Raw genomic sequence first — 22,106 nt, forward strand, 5'->3', positions numbered from 1 at the left:
ATTTTCAGTAAAAATACAGAAGCTAGTACTTTAAAAAATGTGGAACAGAATGATTTTAATGTGTTTTTACATTATTATGCCCAAGGATGGGTCGTGGCAATTTTAAACGTGGCGCCATATTATATATACATAAAGTTGGTTACGCTGGTGACCCCTAGCGCCTTAGCGCTTTTGTGGATTGTAATAATCAGGTATGGTTAACGGCATTACGTTTCTAATAAAAAACAATTGTGGGTGAAAGTGATATAATAAGTAATTGTTAAATCAGTGATATATTATTACATATTGGCAAAAAATATAACAGCCAAGTTTGTTCTGATCTCAGGTATTTTATATGCATTTGTCCAAGCTTCTGTAGCTTGTCAGTTTCGGAAATGGCGTCTTTCCACATGGTGATAAAAATGGTTTAGTGACTTGTTACTAAAATTTCTAACAAGTGTTAATGTTATTTAGTAACAAATGAAAAAAATATCTGAAATTAGATCGAATATAAAGCAACAACGGTTATTTCATTCTTCATTGAAATAAATGCGATGTTGCCGTTATATTTTTGTAATTATTAATTCTTGTGCAAACCCAAATAATTTTAATAACAACTTTAAAGTATGTACTTTATTTTACGACACAAGTTAGTTTAGTCACAAACGTTTGTCCCGTTATGTTCAACTCGGCTGTTTACGCTAGCAATCAGGTAGTTTTCTCTATATAAAAAAAGCATTTTCTTGCATATTTGTTCATTTTATTTTGAATAATACGCAAATAATCGTACGTTAGTTGGCAGTTTTAAAATTTTTTAGTTTACATCCGATAAAATTATATTTGCCAAAGAAATGACCCACAACTTCTTAAAGTTTCATATATTTAATATACTATGCTACAAAATATTTTGTAGTTGGCTGGATTAATTGTGTTTTAGAAGGAAGTACAGATGACTTTGTCAAATTTGATTTGACTCATATTTGTAGATAAGTAATGTTTGACATATTTGCTTTTTACAGTTAGCTTGTAAATAGTACCTCTGTACATACTGTACAAAGAAAAAGATGAGTTCAAGTAACAGAGCCACCTCAAAAGGTGGCAAAGTGAAGCCTGATAAATTGCAAAAATCAGAGAAATCAGACAGTAAAGGTAAGAATGTTGGGTTCCTACTTCAATATCTATCACTCTTTCCTGTAGAATTGTACAATGTATTATGTTTATTCCCATTTCTTCATATCTAAGTATATATATCTTCATTTATAATTTAGATTCATTAATGCTGTATAATACACTTTTGAACAGAAATACTATATTCAATATTATAATGACAAAACTGATGATTTATACATACAAAGACAGGTATTTTCTTGTTAATAGTTCCTCCTTTATTTGATGGCTTGTTCATTATACTAATCTGAGTAAATATATGTTTTTCCTTGCTTATAATTTTCAAGTATGTAGTAGAAATTGAAATCAAATAAATCATATAGCACTAGATGTGAACTGATATCATTCAAATGAAAAAGAAAACCGTTATATATTGTCGAATAATGCCAAAGGTGCAGAATATAATGAGTAGAAGGAACTTTTTAGTATCAGATGCTCTACTTAAACTGTTAAGTACGGCTAATCTATATGATACCACTAATTTGGCTTTTGGAAAGAACACTACAGCCCAATAGGCTTATAGAATAATTTTCCAAACAAATGCATAATCTAGTCACAATTTTTTAAAATAAAATCTGTTGCCCCACAGGAGAACACACTTGGATTATTATATGGTACGAACAGTTTTTACTAACTACAAGGCAAATATAACCACAACAAAGAGATCATTCCAAAATACTGTATTTGATAGCAGATAATCAAAGTATGAGACAAACAAACTTTGTGAAGCTGTTAGAATCCCTTTTGTTCAGAATGTAGTTACTGTACAAAACTAAAAGGCTAAAATAACATAGTAACAACTTTATTCAAACCCAAGTTTGTCAAAACTGACCAGATGGCTCACAGACTAATAAATATGATGTAAAAAATGCATTAGGAACAAAATTATTACAAGAAACAAAGAAATTGGCATTAATGTCTAAAATCTATTATTGGTTGTAAAGGAATTACTATTAATTTAATAGATGAGGATATATTTTATTTGTTTAGAATACAAAACTGATAAGTGGATCAATTTATATCAAAATGCATTTTTAGATAAAACTTTAAAGTGCTGTTTTCAATGTGTTATCTTTATTTTGAATTTGGGTGGTCAATATCATTAATAAAATATGTAATTCATTACCAGAAAGTAAGATGGCAAATATGAGTGTTTGATAAGTATTCTTAATATATTCTGGGACTTTTATTTTTATAAATTTAATTCACCACTTGATTTTAATATTTAAAATATATATACCTCAGGGAGCATGCATCATTCAGATCTGTGTCCATAATCTTTTGGGTTTCCTATTACTTGTACGTATGTTGTGATTAGGGTGTCACGTGACCCAAATATAATAAAATAATTTCTCTGAGCAACAATAAAGTAGTTTTGGGATAAAAAATAGCAGTTTCCTTTGTTACAGTACTTTATTTTTAAATACTTATTAATTGTAGATCATAATATCCTTGCAGATGTTTTATCTTCAGTTATTTCAGAATAATTTAGCTCTTATTACCAAGGTTTCCTGATTTGAAGAAGAGAAATTATCATTTAAAAGTTGATTTGTTTTATCATTGCATAATATAAAACAAAGTACTCCATTATATCTGTTTGTCTGTTCACGATATATTCAAAAATTACATAAGGGATTTTTATGAGGTTATAGTATGATAAAAGTTTAGGCATACAATGTGCCAAAGTTTGGTAAAGATTAGTTTCTTTATAACATCTACATAACAGAATACATTAAAATATTTCAAGTAGTATGAACATTATTATAATACATTTAAATTTAATTCCCATAATGTTGATAAGACAAAACATGAATGCATAATATGTTCTTCTTCAAGCAAAGTCTCTATAATAATGAAATTAAAGATTCTTCATAACCTTTTGTTACCACGCTCTGGTTATTTTAGGGAAAGGAACTGATAAACAGCTGCACAGAGATGCTAATTCTAAAAATGAAGATCCCAGCATGAAAGATAAAGTAAAACAATTGATAGAAATGTCTCAGAGATCTGAAGAAGAAGTTTGCTTGGCTCTACATGAATGTGACAATGATGTTAATTTGGCTAGTAATATGTTATTTGAGGAAATGAGAATTGTAAGTATTACGCAATAGTTGTTTTGATAAAGTTCTATTAAATAGTGCAAATACTGTTATTTTCTGCTAATTACCATTTTAATGATTAATTATAATATAAAAAAGCTTACAGTTAATTCAACAGGTTTACATATATCAAATGTGTGTAATGGATTTTTAGTGATAATTATTGTTAAGATTTTCATTCTCTGTATATTCTGTAAAACAGTAACTGAATGCACAAAACTTGATTGTTTAACCCATGAGAGCTTAAATAACTTCTTTGCTTTTTGTCAACTGTAACTAGTGTTTTTTACCAACATGTTACTAAACTAAATAAAAAGTAGATTTTTTTTTCTATATGAACGTTTATTTTTTTAAACACAAGTATGGCCAAATGGCAACGTTATACAGAATTCTAAAAGCTTTAGTAAAAATAAGAAACTTGCCTCTTCGTATGAAAAATAGGATAGCATCCTTCACCTGCACATCTTTTCTTTGTTTTATATGGCACACTTATTAGAATGTGGTTGAAACTATTGTATCTGATGTCATCACTTATCCTGTTAAGTGCAATGCTATTTATGGAAGTACTAGGTTTTCTGCGCTCCTCTTTTATATTGTTTACTCATGATCTTTTTGTTGGGCAATGGACAGTCCTTTGGGATCCTATTATCGCGGATAGTACCTGTTCCTGTAAAACCATTCTCCCTAAGATAGACTAACAGATTGAAGTTTGTAAAAAGGTTATCAAAGAATAAGTTTTATGGCAAGTGTTTCTCGTTTGCTATTTCTGCTAACATTGAAACAAATGGCTGTACACTTTCCACAAAACTGTTTGTACTAAAATAATTTTATTTTCAACCTGGTACATATCACAGCGAACATTTGCAGCATTGATGCACTACATTTTAGTGCGGTCAAAATTGTTGATCATTAATTTATTAAAGGGGTTGTTGATATTTTGAGAAATGTATTAGAATTCTTTCATGTTTTTGTAAATAATGTTTGAAAAAAATAGTTTTATATCCAATCTTTTGTTCCTAAAATTAAAATTGATCATATACTTAAATGCTTTGATTTATTATCAACTTGTAAAATATATACAGATAAACTAATACTAAATTTTTGTATTGGACTTCAATAAATGTGAAATGTCAGTTTTTATTATAACTTTTTGATAATTAGTTGTATACATTATCAACAATTTTAACAGCTAACCTATTATAACTATATAATTCATTGTTACAATCATGGTGCATTCAACTATTTTTGAATCACTTTCCAAGAATTTACCAAACTTGTGTTGATTATTTACAGTGGTATATTTATAAAAAATGTATGTGCATACCATTATTTACAGTCATTATGATTTTAGTCACGCATAAAGACAATTATTATGGTATAAAGCAAAATGTTGTAGGTACTTACAAATTTTATCTCAAAGAATTGTGATTACAAATTCAATTAACAATCATTTGTTAACTTATTCTAAATATAAAGGGATTGCTTTATAAAAAAAGTATTAGTTTGAAAAATGAAAGCTAATTAATTCGTTCAGTAATCAAATTGTTGTTTCTTCTATAAATAAGTTCACAAATAGAGAAATAGATGATTCATATAGAATTCATGGACAAATCACGGCTTCATCAAATTAACCACATTTTGCTTTTAGTACCCCCTTATCATTTTTTTAATCAACTTACAATAATATTGTTCAGTGTTACTATTTAGGTTAATATAAACACTTGCAAATAATGAAAAAATTTTCTTAGGGCGAATGGGAAACTAGAGTAAAAAAGAAAAAGAACAGACAAACATCTACTGGTAAGCAAGAAAAATCTGATGACGCTACTCCTGTTGACGACTGGAACGAGTCTGGGCTACCTTCTACGAATGCTGCTGGTGGAGATAAAGACAAACCTAGAGGAGGTAATAGGGGCGGTAGACAAAATAATCGTGGTTGGCGAGGTCGCGAACGCCAAGAAAATGACCGAAATTTGGAGGACCGCCCCCGAGGAGATAGAGAAAGAAGGGGTCGCACCGGTGGCGGTCCAAGAGGTGGCGGTGGCGGTCGTGGAGGAAGAGGGGGTGGTAGAGCGGGTGGACGATACTTACCGAGAGGTGGTAGAAACAACAGTGGAGGATATAATAAGCCCATTGACACTTGGGATAATTCAAACACTTGGGACAATAGCACAGTTGCTGTTACTAATCATAACACAGAAGAAACTTGGGATGATTTTCCTGGTGCTGATGAATGGTCTACAGAAGAGTATCAAGGTAGTTTGGCAGATACCAAGGTATTTACTCCTAGTAATCCACCTCCTATGGATCCCATTATTGATCAAACAGGAGCAATGAACTCATTGCAAGATCAAACATTTGGAGGTGATCAGTTGGTCCAGCATAGTATACAATCACAAAGTCCCGTTCCACCTATGATGGGCAGTCTTACTGCTGCACAGACCCAATATTTCTCACAGGTTAGTGAAGATATAAAATCCATTTTTCATTAGAATATATTTTGATTTCTGAGTTACATATAAACATTTGGTATTTCCAAATTACAGCTCCAACAAAATAATGACAGTCTCAATAACCAGTACCAAAATCCATCTTACCAGAGCCAAACATATGAAAAGGCTACCACCAACCAATACACAAACAATACAACTCCTTACAATAGCGCTACTGCAAATCAATATGGTTCTAATGTAACTGCTCAGTCATATGGTACCAGTACCCAGCAGTATGGAGCACAGACCAGTTCAAATCAGTATGGCGCTGATAATAGCGCTTATCAAAGCAGTGTGTATGTCGGAACACAGGAGACACCATCTGCTCAACAACCTGCTAGAACGAAGACTCAACGAGCAAGGGTGCCCCCTCCTTCAAAGGTGAGACTCTTGAAATTTATAAATATTAGATTATAATAATCGTATATATGACGTTTTGATTCACATCTAATTATTCTATAGTTACCGCGGTTAATGGGTGTTTGAGATACCTTCACCTTTAATCATGATTTCTGATTACCTCTTGTTCCTTGTATTTTTTTCACAATCATTGTTTTCACTAATTGATGTCTATTTGTATGCAAGGTGACCTAGAAAAGTTGTTTTTCTCGTTTTAAGTAAGTTTAATTCGAAGTCAAGTTTTATTATAATATATAAGTGTCAAAACTTTCCTTGATACAATAATTCATTATTATCTTAATACTCTCCAATATATTTATATGTATTAAGTATTCACTACTTTCATATCAAATATTTTAACATTTCTTCAATATTTTTATATTTGTTGTTATTTCAAAAGTTACAATTTAGATATGATGAAACGATGACGAGAATGAAACACAAATTGGTGAAAGTAACACTACTGTATGTAAGTTTTTTACCAACATGTACGTTGTTGCTTAAAAACCAGTATGTATTTAAAGATTATTATAGCATCCTGATTAATCCCATTATTTTCTAAATTTTCAGAAATGTGTCATAATTTTGCATACCTTTTATATTTTTCTTTATTTAAGATACCTGCAAGTGCCGTAGAAATGCCTGGAGACCTTAACGCAAGCATTGGTTATTTGGATGTACAGTTTGGTGCTTTGGATATCATAGATACAAATTCATCATTCGATAGTGGAATGGATACAAAGTACAGTGGTACAGCTCAATCAAATAACTTGGAGGCACCATCGGTAGTAACACCTGTCGCTACTACAAATCTAGATCTCACTTCAACTTCTGTCAATCAAAATTCTAACTTGGATACGTACTCGCCGAAGACGAATGCACAAAACAGTATTAGCTCTGCTATGTCACAGAGCGTAAGTAAAATGTTTCTATATGTAATTGTCATCATAATATTTGAAAAAGGTTTTTGCTAAAATTAGCATTTTATGCATAATAGTAAATATGTTGTTTCTCTAACTCTTAGGTCTAAAATTTCATACTCTTATTTATGATGAAACGATGACGAGACTGATAAATTTAGTAGACTGCTAAACAGTCATTGTCAGCAAGTTTTTTGCAGATCTTGTCAGTTTGCCTGTTCTGCTATTTCTTTAAGATGTCATTGGCAATCTGAGATAAACTATATCAGTTTCATTAAATTATGCTAAATGTCTGCATTGTTTTGATAAATCTATTTTTTAATTTTTCAGCTTTCAAATACAGACACCATTCCACAAACAAGTGATCATCTGACTAACACATATAATTCAGCACCAAGAACAACAACACAAGGTAGTACTTCAACGTCATCATCAGTAACTGCAACTGGTCTAGATTTGAGCAGTAAACAACCACCTGATACACATTCATATTCACAGTCATCTACATACAGTTCCTACCAGCCTAAATCAAATACCTACAACTCTTCCACCTATAGTGGAGTAACAGTAAGTAAAGTTATTTATTATTTTATTAAATATTCAGAAACCTTGAAAAATAGAAGATTTACAATGTAGCAACAAGTAGAAGAGATTTTGTGCTTTGCTATTGAAAGATGTGTGTGATTATCAGAAATGGAATATGATGAGTCATCCTGATGTTTCCTATGCCATTAACACAAAGCTGAAGATGAAAATGCAGAAACAATTGAATAAAATAGAGAAAAAAGTCTTTAGTCTGTGTTTCTGATCATACTAAGGCTCAAAGCCCAATACTCTTGCTGGAAAAGGAGCACAAATGCCTTTTATTGGTCAGAAGCCTTTTTGGAAATAGGAGGAAACTGAAAGCGAATCAGTATTGGGGTAAATTCTTCTAAATTCTAAATATCTTCAAAAAGGAAGTACCTAATAGTTTGGCAGAAGTACCAAAAATGCTTTGGTACTTCATAAGAACTCTAAAACGGTTTTATCATGTCCAGGGGTTTGGATAAAATTTTCTCAAGGTTTTGGTTCTTATCTGGAAATTCTAGTTTTTCACTATGAAACATTCAAAGTTGAAAAGATTACCATGTATTTATGAATTATCTATCACCGTCTTCAATTTTTACGTCTATAGTGTGCCTATTTTTTCCCTTCAAGTTTTTTGTCTTTGTCCTTGATATTTTATTCTGATTTTCCAAATTTTTTGCAGCTTTTCTATTCCTCTCCTTTTACTTTATCTGTTACTCTAAACTTTTTAACTTTTAAGATAATTGAGCTTTTATAATTTTATATTTACAGACAACTGTGAGTTCTTTTGTCTCAAATCAAGCAAGTACTTATGCAACTAGCCAAACAGTAGCTGCATATAACGCCCCAAGTGGAAACACGTATCCAAGCACTTATTCCTCGAATACTTCATACCAATCCAATACAAATTCGGCGGCGTTTCCATCGATCAGTCAGGCGAACACCTATTCTTCGAATACACAGTCTTATCCACAGAATACTAGTCAATCAGTCTATGGTGCTAATACAGGTAAAGTTTAATTAAGTATATTAAATACAATTGAAGAACTACAGTTTGATTATTAAAACGCTTCAGAATAATTTGGATGAATAAATTATTCATGTTTCATTCCAGAAAATAAAAATTAAACTGTGATAGAATAACACACATTAAAATTTTTTTGTTGAACGTCATTTAATTTCAAATTATTTCACTGAAATCATCTCAAATTAGGTTATGTCGAATATAAAAACATAGCAACAACATAATATTTTTATGGATCCTCAACTTAATTTCGTTTTTCTATAAATTTTGTACAAGTCAATTAAAAAATATGCGTCAAAGAGAGTACTATATATTTTTATTTGTTTAGGCTTGAATAACAGTTCGAGCTATGGAAATACGACGACCAGTCAATATAACAACTATGGTTCAAGCAACAAAATTGGAAAAGAAACGAGCGCTTACGATAATAGTTCGAGTACGTCCAGCAGCAGTCAAACGACATCTACTAGCAGTGCTACGACAACAACACCTTTATCATTATCTCAAGCTGGAGTAACAACCAGTAAAACATCTACAACATTAGGTAAGTAATTTATTCAATATTTAATAGTATTGATTATTGAAACAGATTTTCGTGTCAAGCTCTATAACAATTAAAAGATTGTTCCAATGAGGGCTAGCGATTTTCAGCTCACCAGTTGGTGCAACTATCGAAAGAAATCTGCTGGCTGTCAAACTTTTTTATTGGAGTTATAACTAATTTCTTAGAAACCTTAAAGTGAAATAAATAATACCCGCCCAATTATTCTGGTGTCATGCGGCTCCATTTTGCTTAAAAAAGGAAACTTTTAAGCAGTTTTTGTAACCCCTTTAAAACATTGACATTGCAAAAAACATTTCAATCCTGATAATGTAACATTTTATACACATCTCTATTTCCTACTGCATTAGCGCTTCTAGAGGCCAATTCAAAATATAGTAGCCCTCATTGGTAATATCAGATTTTCTATTTTATTATATTTAGGGACCAATCACAAATAATAGATTTTAAAAAAACTATTATAACAATAATGTATTATTAGACAATCCAAATGAACATTTTAAACTATTGTCGTAGAAGTAAGTGGTATTTTTCTTTTAATATACTCAATCAATGAAAATTATTGTACAATATCATATTCTTTTCAATGATGATACGATGACGAGACTGATAGTTATGGTAAACTGTAAATAATCATTGTTGGCAAGTTTTTTGCCGATTCTGTTTAGTTTGCGAGTATGACCATTTTCTTCAAGATGTCATTGGCATTCTGAGATAAGAAAAAAAATTAGTTCAAAAACAATTTAGGATAGGATTCGTTTCATATCAACTGATAGTTCATTTATAAGCTCATTTTTTGCTATATTTGTTAGAAAAATCAAAGCCATGCTTTTATCATACAAAAATGAAGTTGTACGTTTTTCTCTTGTAATTTTCTCGTTGATGTCATAAGTTTTATTTTATCACATTTATATAAATTTCTCCACTAAAATTAAGTGAAAATAGGTTGACTATGTGTAGTCTTTGACATACTGTTTCAATTGAAACGAAAACACTGGAAGTATATATAATACATTATTACATGATCCAACAAGTACTCATGAGGTTCTTTTAGGGTAGAAATAGTCAAAAACGATATTGTGCAGGGGTTGCAACTATTGATTGTCCAATTCTAGATCTTTTTCATGTTTTCAGCACTATATCCACAGATAAAGCTTTAAATAACTTTTACTGACTTTGAACACATCAACAACTTTTTGAATACTCAATCAAACTAAAAGTCATTCACAGTAAAATGTTTCAAATTACAGTTGACTTAATAAAGTTGAATCAATAATATAAGATGTAAAATTCCCAAAAATTCAAAAGAAAGCAACAGATAAACCAAGTAAACATTGAATATTCAAAACACAATAAACATACTTGAGCGTAATGAAATAATTTTAGTATTACTTTATAGGGTTCCTCAAGAAAAATTCTATTCCTTAGTTCTATGGTTCTTATTAAAATTAATTTGTTTGAAACTCAGATACTAGCATTCTTGATTAAATTTTAATAAAAAATTATTTTATCTTGTAGCTGCGAAAAATTCCAACAGTATTGTGTCAAATATACCACCAAGCGTCGCTCCTGTTATGAGTATGCCATATATAGGACAGGTACCATACTTCCAACAACCCGTATACTCCTATGAAGAAGTGCAGATGTTGCAACAAAGGCTTCCACATATGGTAAGCTGGAGATTAAATGTTCAATGAGTGTTGTTCGAATTGAGCTTAATCCGAGTGTTTCTTTACTATTACCTCTTCAGACTTCATATTTTTTATTTATATCAAGGTTATATAATACTAATTGAATTTACTGAATCCTCATTAAATTATAAAATAATTTCCAGCGTGTATTGCAGTTGAAAATAATAAAAAATATGAAATCTAATAATCACGTTCTCCGCATTCTTTTCATTTTAATATCACATCAAACCGACTCACCTCCTAAACATTCATCATTTAGTCACGACCAATCATTTCGCTTAAACAAATACCAGCTTTCTTCTCACAAAAATTTAACCCCAATTGAAACTAAAAAATTTGGAAAGTTCTCGGGTGAAGTCGATTTGGTACCAACGAATGTGACGAACCTATGTATTTATCCTACACAGACGACACCCTACTATGATATGAGTTATCAGACACCAACCACGCTGGCAGCCGTAAGGGACGCAGCTACACTCGGTAACGTTGGATATTCGTTATCATCTGATGGGAGGTTCGCTAGGACGGATAATAATGCTTCACCAGTTCCAACGACGCTGTCGCAGCAGACTAGTACTCTAACTCAAGGACATCAAGCGCAACCGATATTGGCCGGTACAGGGCCGCCGTACTTCTTTGCGACTGCTTTCAATACCATCGCCCCAAATTACCAATTTGGAGCAATGTATACGGTAAGTAATATTTTATAAATTATATTGTGATATATTTTAGTTCCAAGTGAGACGTGTAAAGTTAATATTTTCATGATGATAAAAATGTTTTTGAACTTTTGGCATTATTAGATTTTCGGGCCAATTACTTTTTATTTCTGTTAATTTCTCTACAACCATGTCTCTTATGACTTACTTTCCTTGAAACCTTGATTATATTTTATATATTTATATTGTTCCATCATATTAAAAATGTTTTGCAGTACATAGGAAGAAAACCATGTAAAGGAGAACACCGACCTCCAAAACCACGTTCCAAGACAGAGAATATTGCTTTCCTGTGTGCCACCAATTCAAATATCTTAGGGTCTTGATAACTAAAGATAATGTGACAATAGAGATCAAGGCTAGAGTTTCTGCGGGGAAAGGATGCTTCTGGGCAGTTCTAAGAGCGCTCAAATTTAGATGACTCTCACGAAGGTCAAAGCTCACGATTTACGAGACAATAATCCGTCCCATAGAGACATACGGATGTGAGACATGGACTAAGACAAGTGAGCTAATTTTGAACTGCTGGGGACGTAAGATCCTGCGAAAGATTTTTGGCCCTGTTTGCGTGGAGGATCCAGAGGAATTATGAGCTAAGACAGATGTATGGTGTGCCAGATTTGGTGGTGTTCATCCGGTGGGCGGGTCTGAGGAAGCTGGGTCACATGAATAGGATGCCTTCTGATCGATACCCGCACAGAGCCATGTATGGAGCTTCAGGAGGACGGCGACTGAGAGGAAGAACGTGCCTTCGCTGGTTAGGGGGCGTTGAAGCGGACTTGATCCAGCTAGGGGTTCGACGTTGGAGGCACTATGCAAAGGATAGAAAGTATTGGCAGTCGATTTTTCAGAAGGCCCTATTTCGCAAAGGACCGTAGTGCTGGTTAAAGAAGAAATAAGAAGATAGTGATAAATTTTAATAAACTACTCCACAGCATTTCCACTCCACTTTTTGACTCGATCAGCTTTGAAACAAGGGCGTTGAGACAACAAAAATTATAATTAATTGAACAAAAAAGGAAGAATAATTCAACTGTATTTTTTCATAATAGCCTGAATATAATAAAGTATTAAAGGATTAAAAAAAGTAATAACAAAACTAAAATAAACTGAACAATAATTTAAAAAATGAAAACAGATGATATAGTGATACAAATAGTCCATGTCTTCTAGCTGGGCAATGTCAAACTTTTATACAGGGATAGTTTTACGTATCTCTCAGTTTTCTAACTGAAAAGATTTGTAGGTCTTTCAAAGCCATATCTAAGAAATTGTTTTAAATAGTCTCAGAGAAATAAAACATATTGGAGTTTATTCCAGAAATATTCATTTATTAAAAATCTTTTATTACCATTTATACTGGTAGATTGTATTTAATTTGGTTAGACATCTTATATATGTTTCATAATTTTTTGCAATACTTTGTTTATGGGATTTTAGGTCCCAATATTTTTGTGTACTTTTGCAATGTGAAGCCAGCTCCTCATATTCATTTTAATCATTATTTGATAGTTCACAATTTTTATGACTGATAGACTAAATTATACAGGCGTCAATAGGAAATTTGAGTCAGCCTTGATTCTTATCTAATTTAGACATACTGAAACAAATTAAAAACGATATTATGTATTTTAAATTAGTACTTTCAAATCCGATGATGTGATTGATTCTAAATATAAAAAACTGTATTTTTAGCAACTGCCTGCTGCTACCAATGCGCATGGTTCCAGTAATAGCACTCAGTATTCTAAACCTGCATCATACAACTCAGGATATGGCAACTACGACTCCCTGAATCAATCTCAGGATTATTCAAAAGGTGGTTACGTCAGTAACACGCAGGGTCAAAAAAGTAGCGGACCAAGCGCTTCTTCAACTGGATCTACAGGAACTGATCTGTCAGCGATGTACGCTAAATCTCATACAGCTTTAGGAAAAGTTAATGTAAGTAAAGTTATCAGTATATCCAATTCGATAAATGAATGTAATGAATAATATTAATTCTTACTATTCATTTGCATATACAAATAAACATATCACTTCATATAATTTCTGATAATGTTTTTTATTTACATAATGTGACCTTTAATAATAATAAGAAGGCTTAATTATAGTTTATAATAGTAAACTAATACAAAGAATATAATAAATATCATTTTTTAGCACAATCAAATAGGCATCCATGGATGCTCTTCAGCTTGCAATACTTACATTATTTAATATAATATAACTTGATAAAAGTAACATTAGAATGTATAGAAATAACAAAAAGAAATAGTGTCTTCATTATTTATGTATTATTCATCCATAATGGAGAAAGTTTTGGTTGGAATTATTAGTTTATCCTTGAATGGCTGTACTTTTGTAGTGTGTTAGAGCTTTGTTTAATCAATTTTTATAGTGGGTTTGATTAATATTGTGGAGATATGTCTGATGCTGATTATATTTGCTGTCATTATGTTGTAGTTTTCTTCCTTATGCCATGATTTTGTATATTAAGTAACAAGGGATTTTCTTGACTTTTTTTCTTTACTATTTCTATATTTCTGATGTTGATAACTAAACTAAGATACTTTACAGTTAATGCCTTTAGTATTATGTTAATGGTTTATTATGTGTTAGTGCATATTCAAAGAATGTAAATTGAGAAGTAGGTTTCAATTTCCCTCGAATCATTTCAACGTTCTGTTCATTAAGCTTTGCAATTTATGCAATGTTTTTTTCTGGGAAGGAAGGGAGGGGCTGAAGAATAAGATGTGCTGCGTATTGATATATATTTCATCTCAGAATTGTAAATATAAAGAATATACAACAAAAAACTATTGAAAAAAAAATTCAAATATTGTAATATTTTTATTTAATTGTAATTAAGAAGTAATGGACTACTGATTTTTGAGAACAACTTCAATGATTTAATCACTATGTATTTCTTGCAGTCCTACGAAAAACAGGGTTTCCATTCTGGGACGCCACCTCCATTCACAGGAGGAATTCATGGCAATCAAAGTGCAGGTTTAGCACCAAGTGGAACTGGTTTTGCTCCACAAATGTATATCAGCACAATGGCTCCTCATCAACAGCATCATACAACACATCTTATTCAGCAACCACTTCATCAGGTAATAAATGTTTATTTTTCATAAAAGTTAAAATTTAGCATGTTTGGCTTATCTTCAAATTTGTGTGATTTTTTTTTAAAATTATATCAAAATTTAAACTGAAAACGTTTAGTTACCTTATATCATATTCTTATCAAGCAAATGTTCTTAGCTCCATAAAATGTTCCTTTTTTACTTTTTGAACAACTGCAAAATTAAGAATCAAATTTTTTAGACGGGAAACGAGATTACATAATGTTTACAAAATCTGAGCTATTTCAAAATGTATATACTAGGTATATATTGAAATATCCTAAGGGTTTCTATTCTTATGATAGAAACATGAGTGATAAGTAGTTTCCTAGATTTGTACAAAAAAAATTATGATTTACATCGAAAATGGCATTTATGTTGTGAATATGTTGAAGTTGGATCTATTTAAGTGAAACTAAAATTTTGGTTACGACTACCGTTTATACTAAACATTGAAATTGTCTTGAGCGTGCACCTGATCTTCATGTTGCTGTACTAGATGTAATACCAAGAATTGAAACAGGACTTTCATAATAGTTTTATTTCTTAAGCTTCCTAATAAATGAACCCATGTTAAGACTGTTTTTTTAAGATTTTTTTGCTAAAAAAATCAGCTAACAGAGCAAGGTCTACAATCTGCAAATTTTAGTGGTTCTTGAACGTCATCCTGTTGAGAAACACTACTTTAGAATATATTGCTTATAATTGGTATTCTACCATAGCACTTAGGATTTTCTGAATGTATACAACAATTTTGTGCATCTCTACTGCTTTACATAGGAAGCAATCACATTAACAATACTATTATTAAACATTGAACCAAATTTTATTATGGATAATATCATGGATCTAAGAATTTTTTAAAATATGTTACATTGGGGTTACATTTCAGTTGAATACCATTTTGTTTAATTATATATACTTTTTTTATTATTAAAACTTCTAAAGTTCTTAGGTTGATTTTTATTTGTTTTTAATTAGAAGCATTATCAAAAGACTTAGGATTAAAAATAAACAAAAATGCTATATAACTTCAATAAAATATGAAATAAAATTTTTGTTAAAATAATTTTTTTAAAATGTCAAAAAATATGTCATAAAATGACAGAGAAGAGTAATATTAGATATCGGTTTACCTTACCTACCTTAGATACTTAACGATATACAAGTTTGAAAATTTAACTGAAAAATAATAAATTTTACTCATTTCTTTTGTTTTTTAAAACAAATAATTTTAACCAAAATTTTATTTCCTATTTTTATCGAATTTATATGACATTTTTTAATTATTATTAATCATAAGTCTTTTGATAATGCGTCTAGTCAGAAGCGAAACGTCAAGATAAAATAAAAACAAAATGAAAATCTACTTAAGAGCTCAAAAAGTTTTATTAAAAAAATATATATTCATATTTACTTGGAAGGTTGAAAAAACAAATATGAATTCCGATGGTGAATGAGGTGTGTAAAATATACCAAAATATATTCTATTCTATTCACCTCTGAAATAATTTTTAAATTCAATACTTCTAAAATGTATTCTGCAGTTCTTTGAAGAATATTGAATTAGATGTCAAGGTATTAACCAGTAAAGTAGTTGTTTTCTCCTTTTAAGAACGGCAGAATACATTTTCGAAATTATTTCAGAGGTGAATAGTAGGAATCATTTAGTTTGATATATTTTACACACTTCATGTACCATCGGAATATATATGATCGGCGACTACCTGACCAGTGGTTCGCAGTTGAAAGTGAGGATGGCGCCAGTTAGCGTTTACTGGGGAATGACGCTCTTTGACGTTGCCTTCAATTCGGATCTCAAGTCCGAATGAGAGTTGTTAAACCACTGATGAAACGTAATAACGTCGAAACTATTTAGTGGTTACAAATCTCTCCTTGCAATTGCAAGCAATTGAGGATGTTAATATCGACAAAAAGGTCGATTGACATAAAGCTCCTCAGGGGAGATGTAAATCAATATTCCTCAAGGCATTAGCCTGGAAAGTAGTTGTTTTCTCCTTTGAAGAACGGCAGAATACATTTTCAAATTTCGAAATTATTTCAAAGGTAAATAGTAGGAATCATTTATTTAGATATATATTTTTTGTATTCTATCATGCGGTAATTCCATCGATTTATTATTATTAACATTCAATTATTTGTGAAATAGGATGAAACAAGCAGTCACTTGAATACATTTTATATAATATTGACTTTGCATGCATCACTTCCTTTGATTATTTAGTTTTTGTTTTGCTTATAGATGGATGTAAGGCACCAGAATCGACGCATGGTAAGTCAGTGTTCGACTCACCATGCTTTTTGTATTTTGGCTAAAATATGGGATTTTGCATGGGGTGCTTCTAGCGCTGCCATTAATTCGTTTCACATACTAATCTTTAATGTTAATTGAATGTTAAAAACTAATTGTGTTGCTAATTACTTCACAAAATAGAAAAACTAATAACGAGAATTAATTGAAAAGTAAAATGGACAATTTGAAATTTTGTGCAACAATTAATAAACCTTGTTTAATAGACTTCTTTTACCCATTTCTATAGTATTATAATTCTTAATACGAAATGGGCCTGAATTATCTTCAACGTAAACAAAGGTTTTGGCTTTTCAGAAGATTGACTTTTGAAATAGATACCCAATATTTTGATGAATAAGTGTTACTTTATTTCCAATGGCTTTGTTTAGTTTCATCAAGTTATATTGATGTTTTTACTGAATTGGCATTTAAATACATTATTTTCTAATATATAATTTTGAATTGTTTGCTTTTATTCAGTTTCAAAAATTCACTGTTTATATTTTGAATCCCTATATATTTAATACAGTTGTGACTATGATGATAGCATAAAATTTGTTTTAGTTTGATTTTTAAATGATTGTTTTATAAGTTTTAGTCCATAGATTTTATTCATTTTGATTTTTTCAATGATTTTGACTGATGACTATAATAATTTTTGCCTACAGTACACTGATCGAATATGCATTTTAAAGAAACTTTCTTGTAATTAACAGTTACAGTTTGAAACTTGTGAATTAAAGAATGCTCATAATAATTTGCTGTAACAAACTTTACTCTCTTTCAAAACCATTTGAGTGTCACACTGACACTGTAAATACTAAATACTACACACACACGCAAGTTTATTACAAGCAGTTGTCACTATATGTATATGTAACTTCAGCAACATTCATATAGTCAGTTCACTAAAAATTTAAAACTGTTCCCAAATGTAACTTTTTATAAGTATCTATAATACTTTTTTCTATTTTTAATTGGCTGTTTTGTCTTGGAAGATAATGTGAAAAAAGTAAAAAGTCTAAAAATTGAGTGTAGACGAAATTATTGTATGCATGCAAAGTTAATATGGAAATGACATGAACAAATGGGTGAGAGAATTGAAGTGGCAACAGATCACCAACCTGATAATAAAAACAAATATTAATATTTAGTTACATTTGTAAATATCATCTGGGAAACGGACTGATACAATTTGCAGTTAATAAAGTAGGATACTTGATTAGCTGTTTCATCAATTTTTTTCAAGTAAACAATATGAATGATCGAGTGCTTTTTAAAGAGTCCGTCCTAAAACTTGTACTTTACCCTAAATGTTTGAACATTCCACCTTCTAAGTTTTTAGTTCTCATTAATTCATTAATTACTAAAAAAATGTATGTATAATAAAAAGCTCAGCTACAATGGATACTTGCATTTTTTAAAAGTATTTATTTTTTTGTTTATTTTAGATGTTTTTGATATGAAGTAAAGTCAGAATGTAAAATATTTTATCAAAAGTAAAAAAAATAATACCTAAATATTTAATTGAAAATCGCAAAAATTTCAAATTTTCAACTACATTTTGGTTTTCAGTTGTGATGTCAGGTTTAATAAAAACATTGAGCAGTCTGCTTGATGATCACGAGGTTATTTAGTATTATATCTCACAGGATCTTCAATATAACCAACACTTTCAAACCATTTTTGTTGTAGTATATTCGAATTTCTTTGCATCAGGTGTTTTAGTCGTGGTATTTTACATCCTCGCACAAAAGACCAGTTATATACCATTTTTCAAATTAAACAAAGTTTAATAAAAACGCTTATTTTAAAATAACTGTCGTATTAACTTTGTATCATATGTTCAGTGTTTATTTTATACCTATGACATCAGGCAATGTGGCGGTATTACTGAAATGTTTAAACTAGTTACAAAATTGGTGAATCTTAAAAAAATTTTCACTATAAATATTGATTAAAGAATTAAAATTAAAATGTACATAACCATCCATTTTTTTATCAAACTATGCAAGTACTCTATTTTATAATAAAACTTGATTTGAGTCAAAAAATCAAGTAATAACTCTTCTGCTTTCCACAACTCCCTTTTTGTTCATGGATGGAGTAATTTCATATTTGTAATTAATTTTTATAACATCAAGTAATTGGTATAAACATTGTTTATGTTTTCATGGAGAAATTCCATTGCTTTTACCTAAATCTTTTGTGTTATTATGCTATGTAGTCTTTAAATGAAACTGACAAAGTGTGAAGTTTCACTTTTTATTATCATAATTGATTTTTTCAGTGTAGATAAGTAAAAGTGAATTCTCAAAAATTTGTAACTTAATTAAATCTTTGAAATGAACACTAAGGTCATAATCCTACCCCAAATAATGTGATATAGTTTTTGCATTGGCTGGAGAAGGCTTTTCACAATTAGAAATATCACAATCATCTATTCCTCGACCATTAATGTTTCGCGATTTGAGTTCTAAAAAACTAATTTGATGATGGTATTGTTGTAAGGGCCACACTGACACTTGGATCACATTTGAAGTCATCCTAATGCTCACATGTTTATTTATGACGTATTAGAACCACCTTTTGCTCTGTACAAGAAGATATATTTTTTAATTACCTTGAAGGGATCGAACTATAATATACCTCCATGTAGTAATTTTTTTTTGAAGATAAAAAAATGAAAATTATATGTTAATTTCCTTGGAAAATAGTTTTTATCCAGCCCCAGTTTTCATTTGCATTCATATTTCAAATTGTCTTTATCGAAAAATCAAAATACAAAAAAGAAAATGAAATATTCTTATTAATCCAAAACATTTATCGACCGTTTTTTATTAATATCTTTACAACAAAATAACTAATTGAATGTGAATAAAACAAAACCTCGAATATTTGAATGTTCTGCTAATCCTTCATCCCAGTATTAAATGTTGCTTTGGTAATAAGTCATATGCGGACTTATTTGATCATTCATTTCGCTTTTTTTTAGGATACAGCAAATGCCGCAGGTCAGCGTACTCAGGGGACAAATCAGGCTAAAGCAAGCAAACAACCCTACCAGACATCATATTGGAATCAAGCTTAAAATACGGGTACATACACAGTTGCCTGCTCACTAATCGCCGCATCCCCCTCCTCTCATAATGAAAACCAGAAGCTGGTTCCGACTTTGTTATTACTATTATTAGCTTGTAATAATAATTATTGTATTTTTTATTAGAAAACGTGAAAGAGTTGCAAGTTATTTATTTTTAGTCGTAAAGGCTTTTTTGACACTTTTTGACCTATTGTGAAATTTTATAAAGTAAAACTGAAGCAGCCTGCTATTTTTTAAATGTTTAAAACTTTTTTTATATATATAGGGTAAACGATAGGATTGTTTTTACTTTAATAAATTTTGTGCAATTTTTTTTCTTTTTTTGGGAATTCGTGAGACTTAATTTTGGCCAATGTGAGCTTAATTTTTATTAGCGCGGTCAAATAGAGTTTGTTTATTTTATTTTGTATTAAAGAGAGGTCGGGTTTTTCGATTTAAATTGAGCAGATGGAAGTCAATTCAAGTATTTCTTTTTTTAAATTTTGGCGATATAAGAAAAATATTTTTTTCTCAAGGAAGATAAATGTGCTGCTTCAAAAATGAATTTGTTTTTGTTAAAAAATAACCTTTTGGATGGTTCAATTGTGTTTTATTTTCATTTTCAGTAGGTTCAATCTTTATATTTAAAGAAATTGATGTTAGATGTTGATTCAGGATAAAGTCAGTAATTCATACTTATATATAATTTTATTTTAAAAAATATTGGCAAGTTATTATGATAACAAGCGATCTCTGAGGACTCTAATATGCCATTTAAAATAATTACTTAGATTGTTTAGGTAATTCAGCGATCCTTTTACGCCCTTCCAAATACAAAATTCTTTTTAGATATTGACATTTTATTCACTTTTTTTCAGATCAGTAATTTATAAATATTAAGTGGAAGACAATATTATACGAGATATTTTTAAGCAGAATATTTATTACGAATCCTTGGTACAAGTATTTGGTAACTACGGATCGGAGTAGGAAAATTTGTAAAATAAAATTTTGTACTGACCCCTCCCTACGCGAATTGTGAAGTTTTGTCTGTGCATATACATCTAGTGTTAGATGGAATTTAAAAACAAATTAAGTTGGTAAAAGGCTTACCGATAGTGCACAGTTGCATGACTGATCTTGTATCGGTCCATTAGTCCTTCTAAGGAAACTGTCAGACGGTACGTTAAGGCATCGCTTGTTCCCTTACGGGACTGTGGCTCGAAATAAGTTTTTAAATACATATAGTTAGATTTATTAATTATTAAATTTAAATTATCTGTACCTATTGCTATTTGTATAAAATATTCACTTTTATTATGTAAGCACTGTATATGTGTAGTTGTTTTTTTTGTATTTGCCAATAACCTTTTGAATTGATAAGATACACATACATACATTTTCGTTTTGAGATGTGTATTTGTTCATTGTATTTTATATTTCTTTTTTTATTGTAGAGATCGACAATGACAGGTTAATAAAATCTAATTTATGTACAAAAAGTCTTAATTATTTTTTATATTTTAACTTTGTCCTAAAATAGTTTAGCAGAAAATTGTAGAAGGTGCAAAACACTTTGTAATAGTGCAAAAGTGATTAGAATATTTCTTTTTCATAGCAACAAAACACCTTTTTTAGTCTACACTGTTCGCTAATAACAATATATCGATCGAAAGTACTGTAAAGTATCGATGATAAACGTACTGATTTAGTGAGGTGCAGGTGCGGTCGGTGAATCACAATATTCATTTGTAAAACTTTGCAAGAAATAATATATTAAAGTAATTATTGTATGCTCACCTAAAATATGTTAGTTGTGATTGTAATAAATGTTGTTTGTTATTATTTTGGGTCACTTCCTCAATTTCTTTTCTTAACGAAAATTTATCGACAGGAAAGGTTCGATAATCTAATAACGCTAGATCAGCCATTTCACGAGAATTGAAATTCTGCAAATATT

General features: G+C 30.3%; 1 protein-coding gene across 20 annotated transcripts; it reads left to right on the plus strand.

The window, feature by feature from the left end:
* LOC130901375 (protein lingerer) lies at positions 1-21,648 on the plus strand. Of its 20 annotated transcripts, none has more exons than XM_057812719.1 (15): positions 1-191; positions 999-1,128; positions 3,052-3,239; positions 4,994-5,704; positions 5,792-6,118; positions 6,754-7,050; positions 7,387-7,623; positions 8,395-8,632; positions 8,976-9,191; positions 10,728-10,879; positions 11,245-11,592; positions 13,315-13,563; positions 14,556-14,738; positions 17,014-17,043; positions 20,060-21,648. In XM_057812719.1, the coding sequence occupies exons 2-15, from the start codon at positions 1,044-1,046 to the stop codon at positions 20,153-20,155; spliced, it is 3,357 nt and encodes a 1,118-aa protein (XP_057668702.1). In that variant the 5' UTR covers positions 1-191; positions 999-1,043; the 3' UTR covers positions 20,156-21,648. The 20 variants fall into 20 exon arrangements, with proteins under 20 accessions (XP_057668702.1, XP_057668718.1, XP_057668712.1 ...); XM_057812729.1 differs by having other exon boundaries at positions 132-191; positions 11,308-11,592; XM_057812730.1 differs by having other exon boundaries at positions 168-252; positions 11,308-11,592.
* Positions 21,649-22,106: the final 458 nt, after the last annotated feature.

This window comes from Diorhabda carinulata, chromosome X, assembly GCF_026250575.1.
Source record: "Diorhabda carinulata isolate Delta chromosome X, icDioCari1.1, whole genome shotgun sequence".
Lineage (NCBI taxonomy): Eukaryota > Metazoa > Arthropoda > Insecta > Coleoptera > Chrysomelidae > Diorhabda > Diorhabda carinulata.

What these genes read in the sequence shown, in the direction of transcription:
- LOC130901375 (XM_057812719.1), top strand. Translation starts at nt 1,044, where the DNA reads ATGAGTTCAAGTAACAGAGCCACCTCAAAAGGTGGCAAAGTGAAGCCT. An exon ending in AATTTGGAGCAATGTATACG is followed by an intron (nt 11,593 to 13,314) that starts GTAAGTAATATT and finishes CTGTATTTTTAG; the next exon opens with CAACTGCCTGCTGCTACCAA. An exon ending in GGCACCAGAATCGACGCATG is followed by an intron (nt 17,044 to 20,059) that starts GTAAGTCAGTGT and finishes GCTTTTTTTTAG; the next exon opens with GATACAGCAAATGCCGCAGG.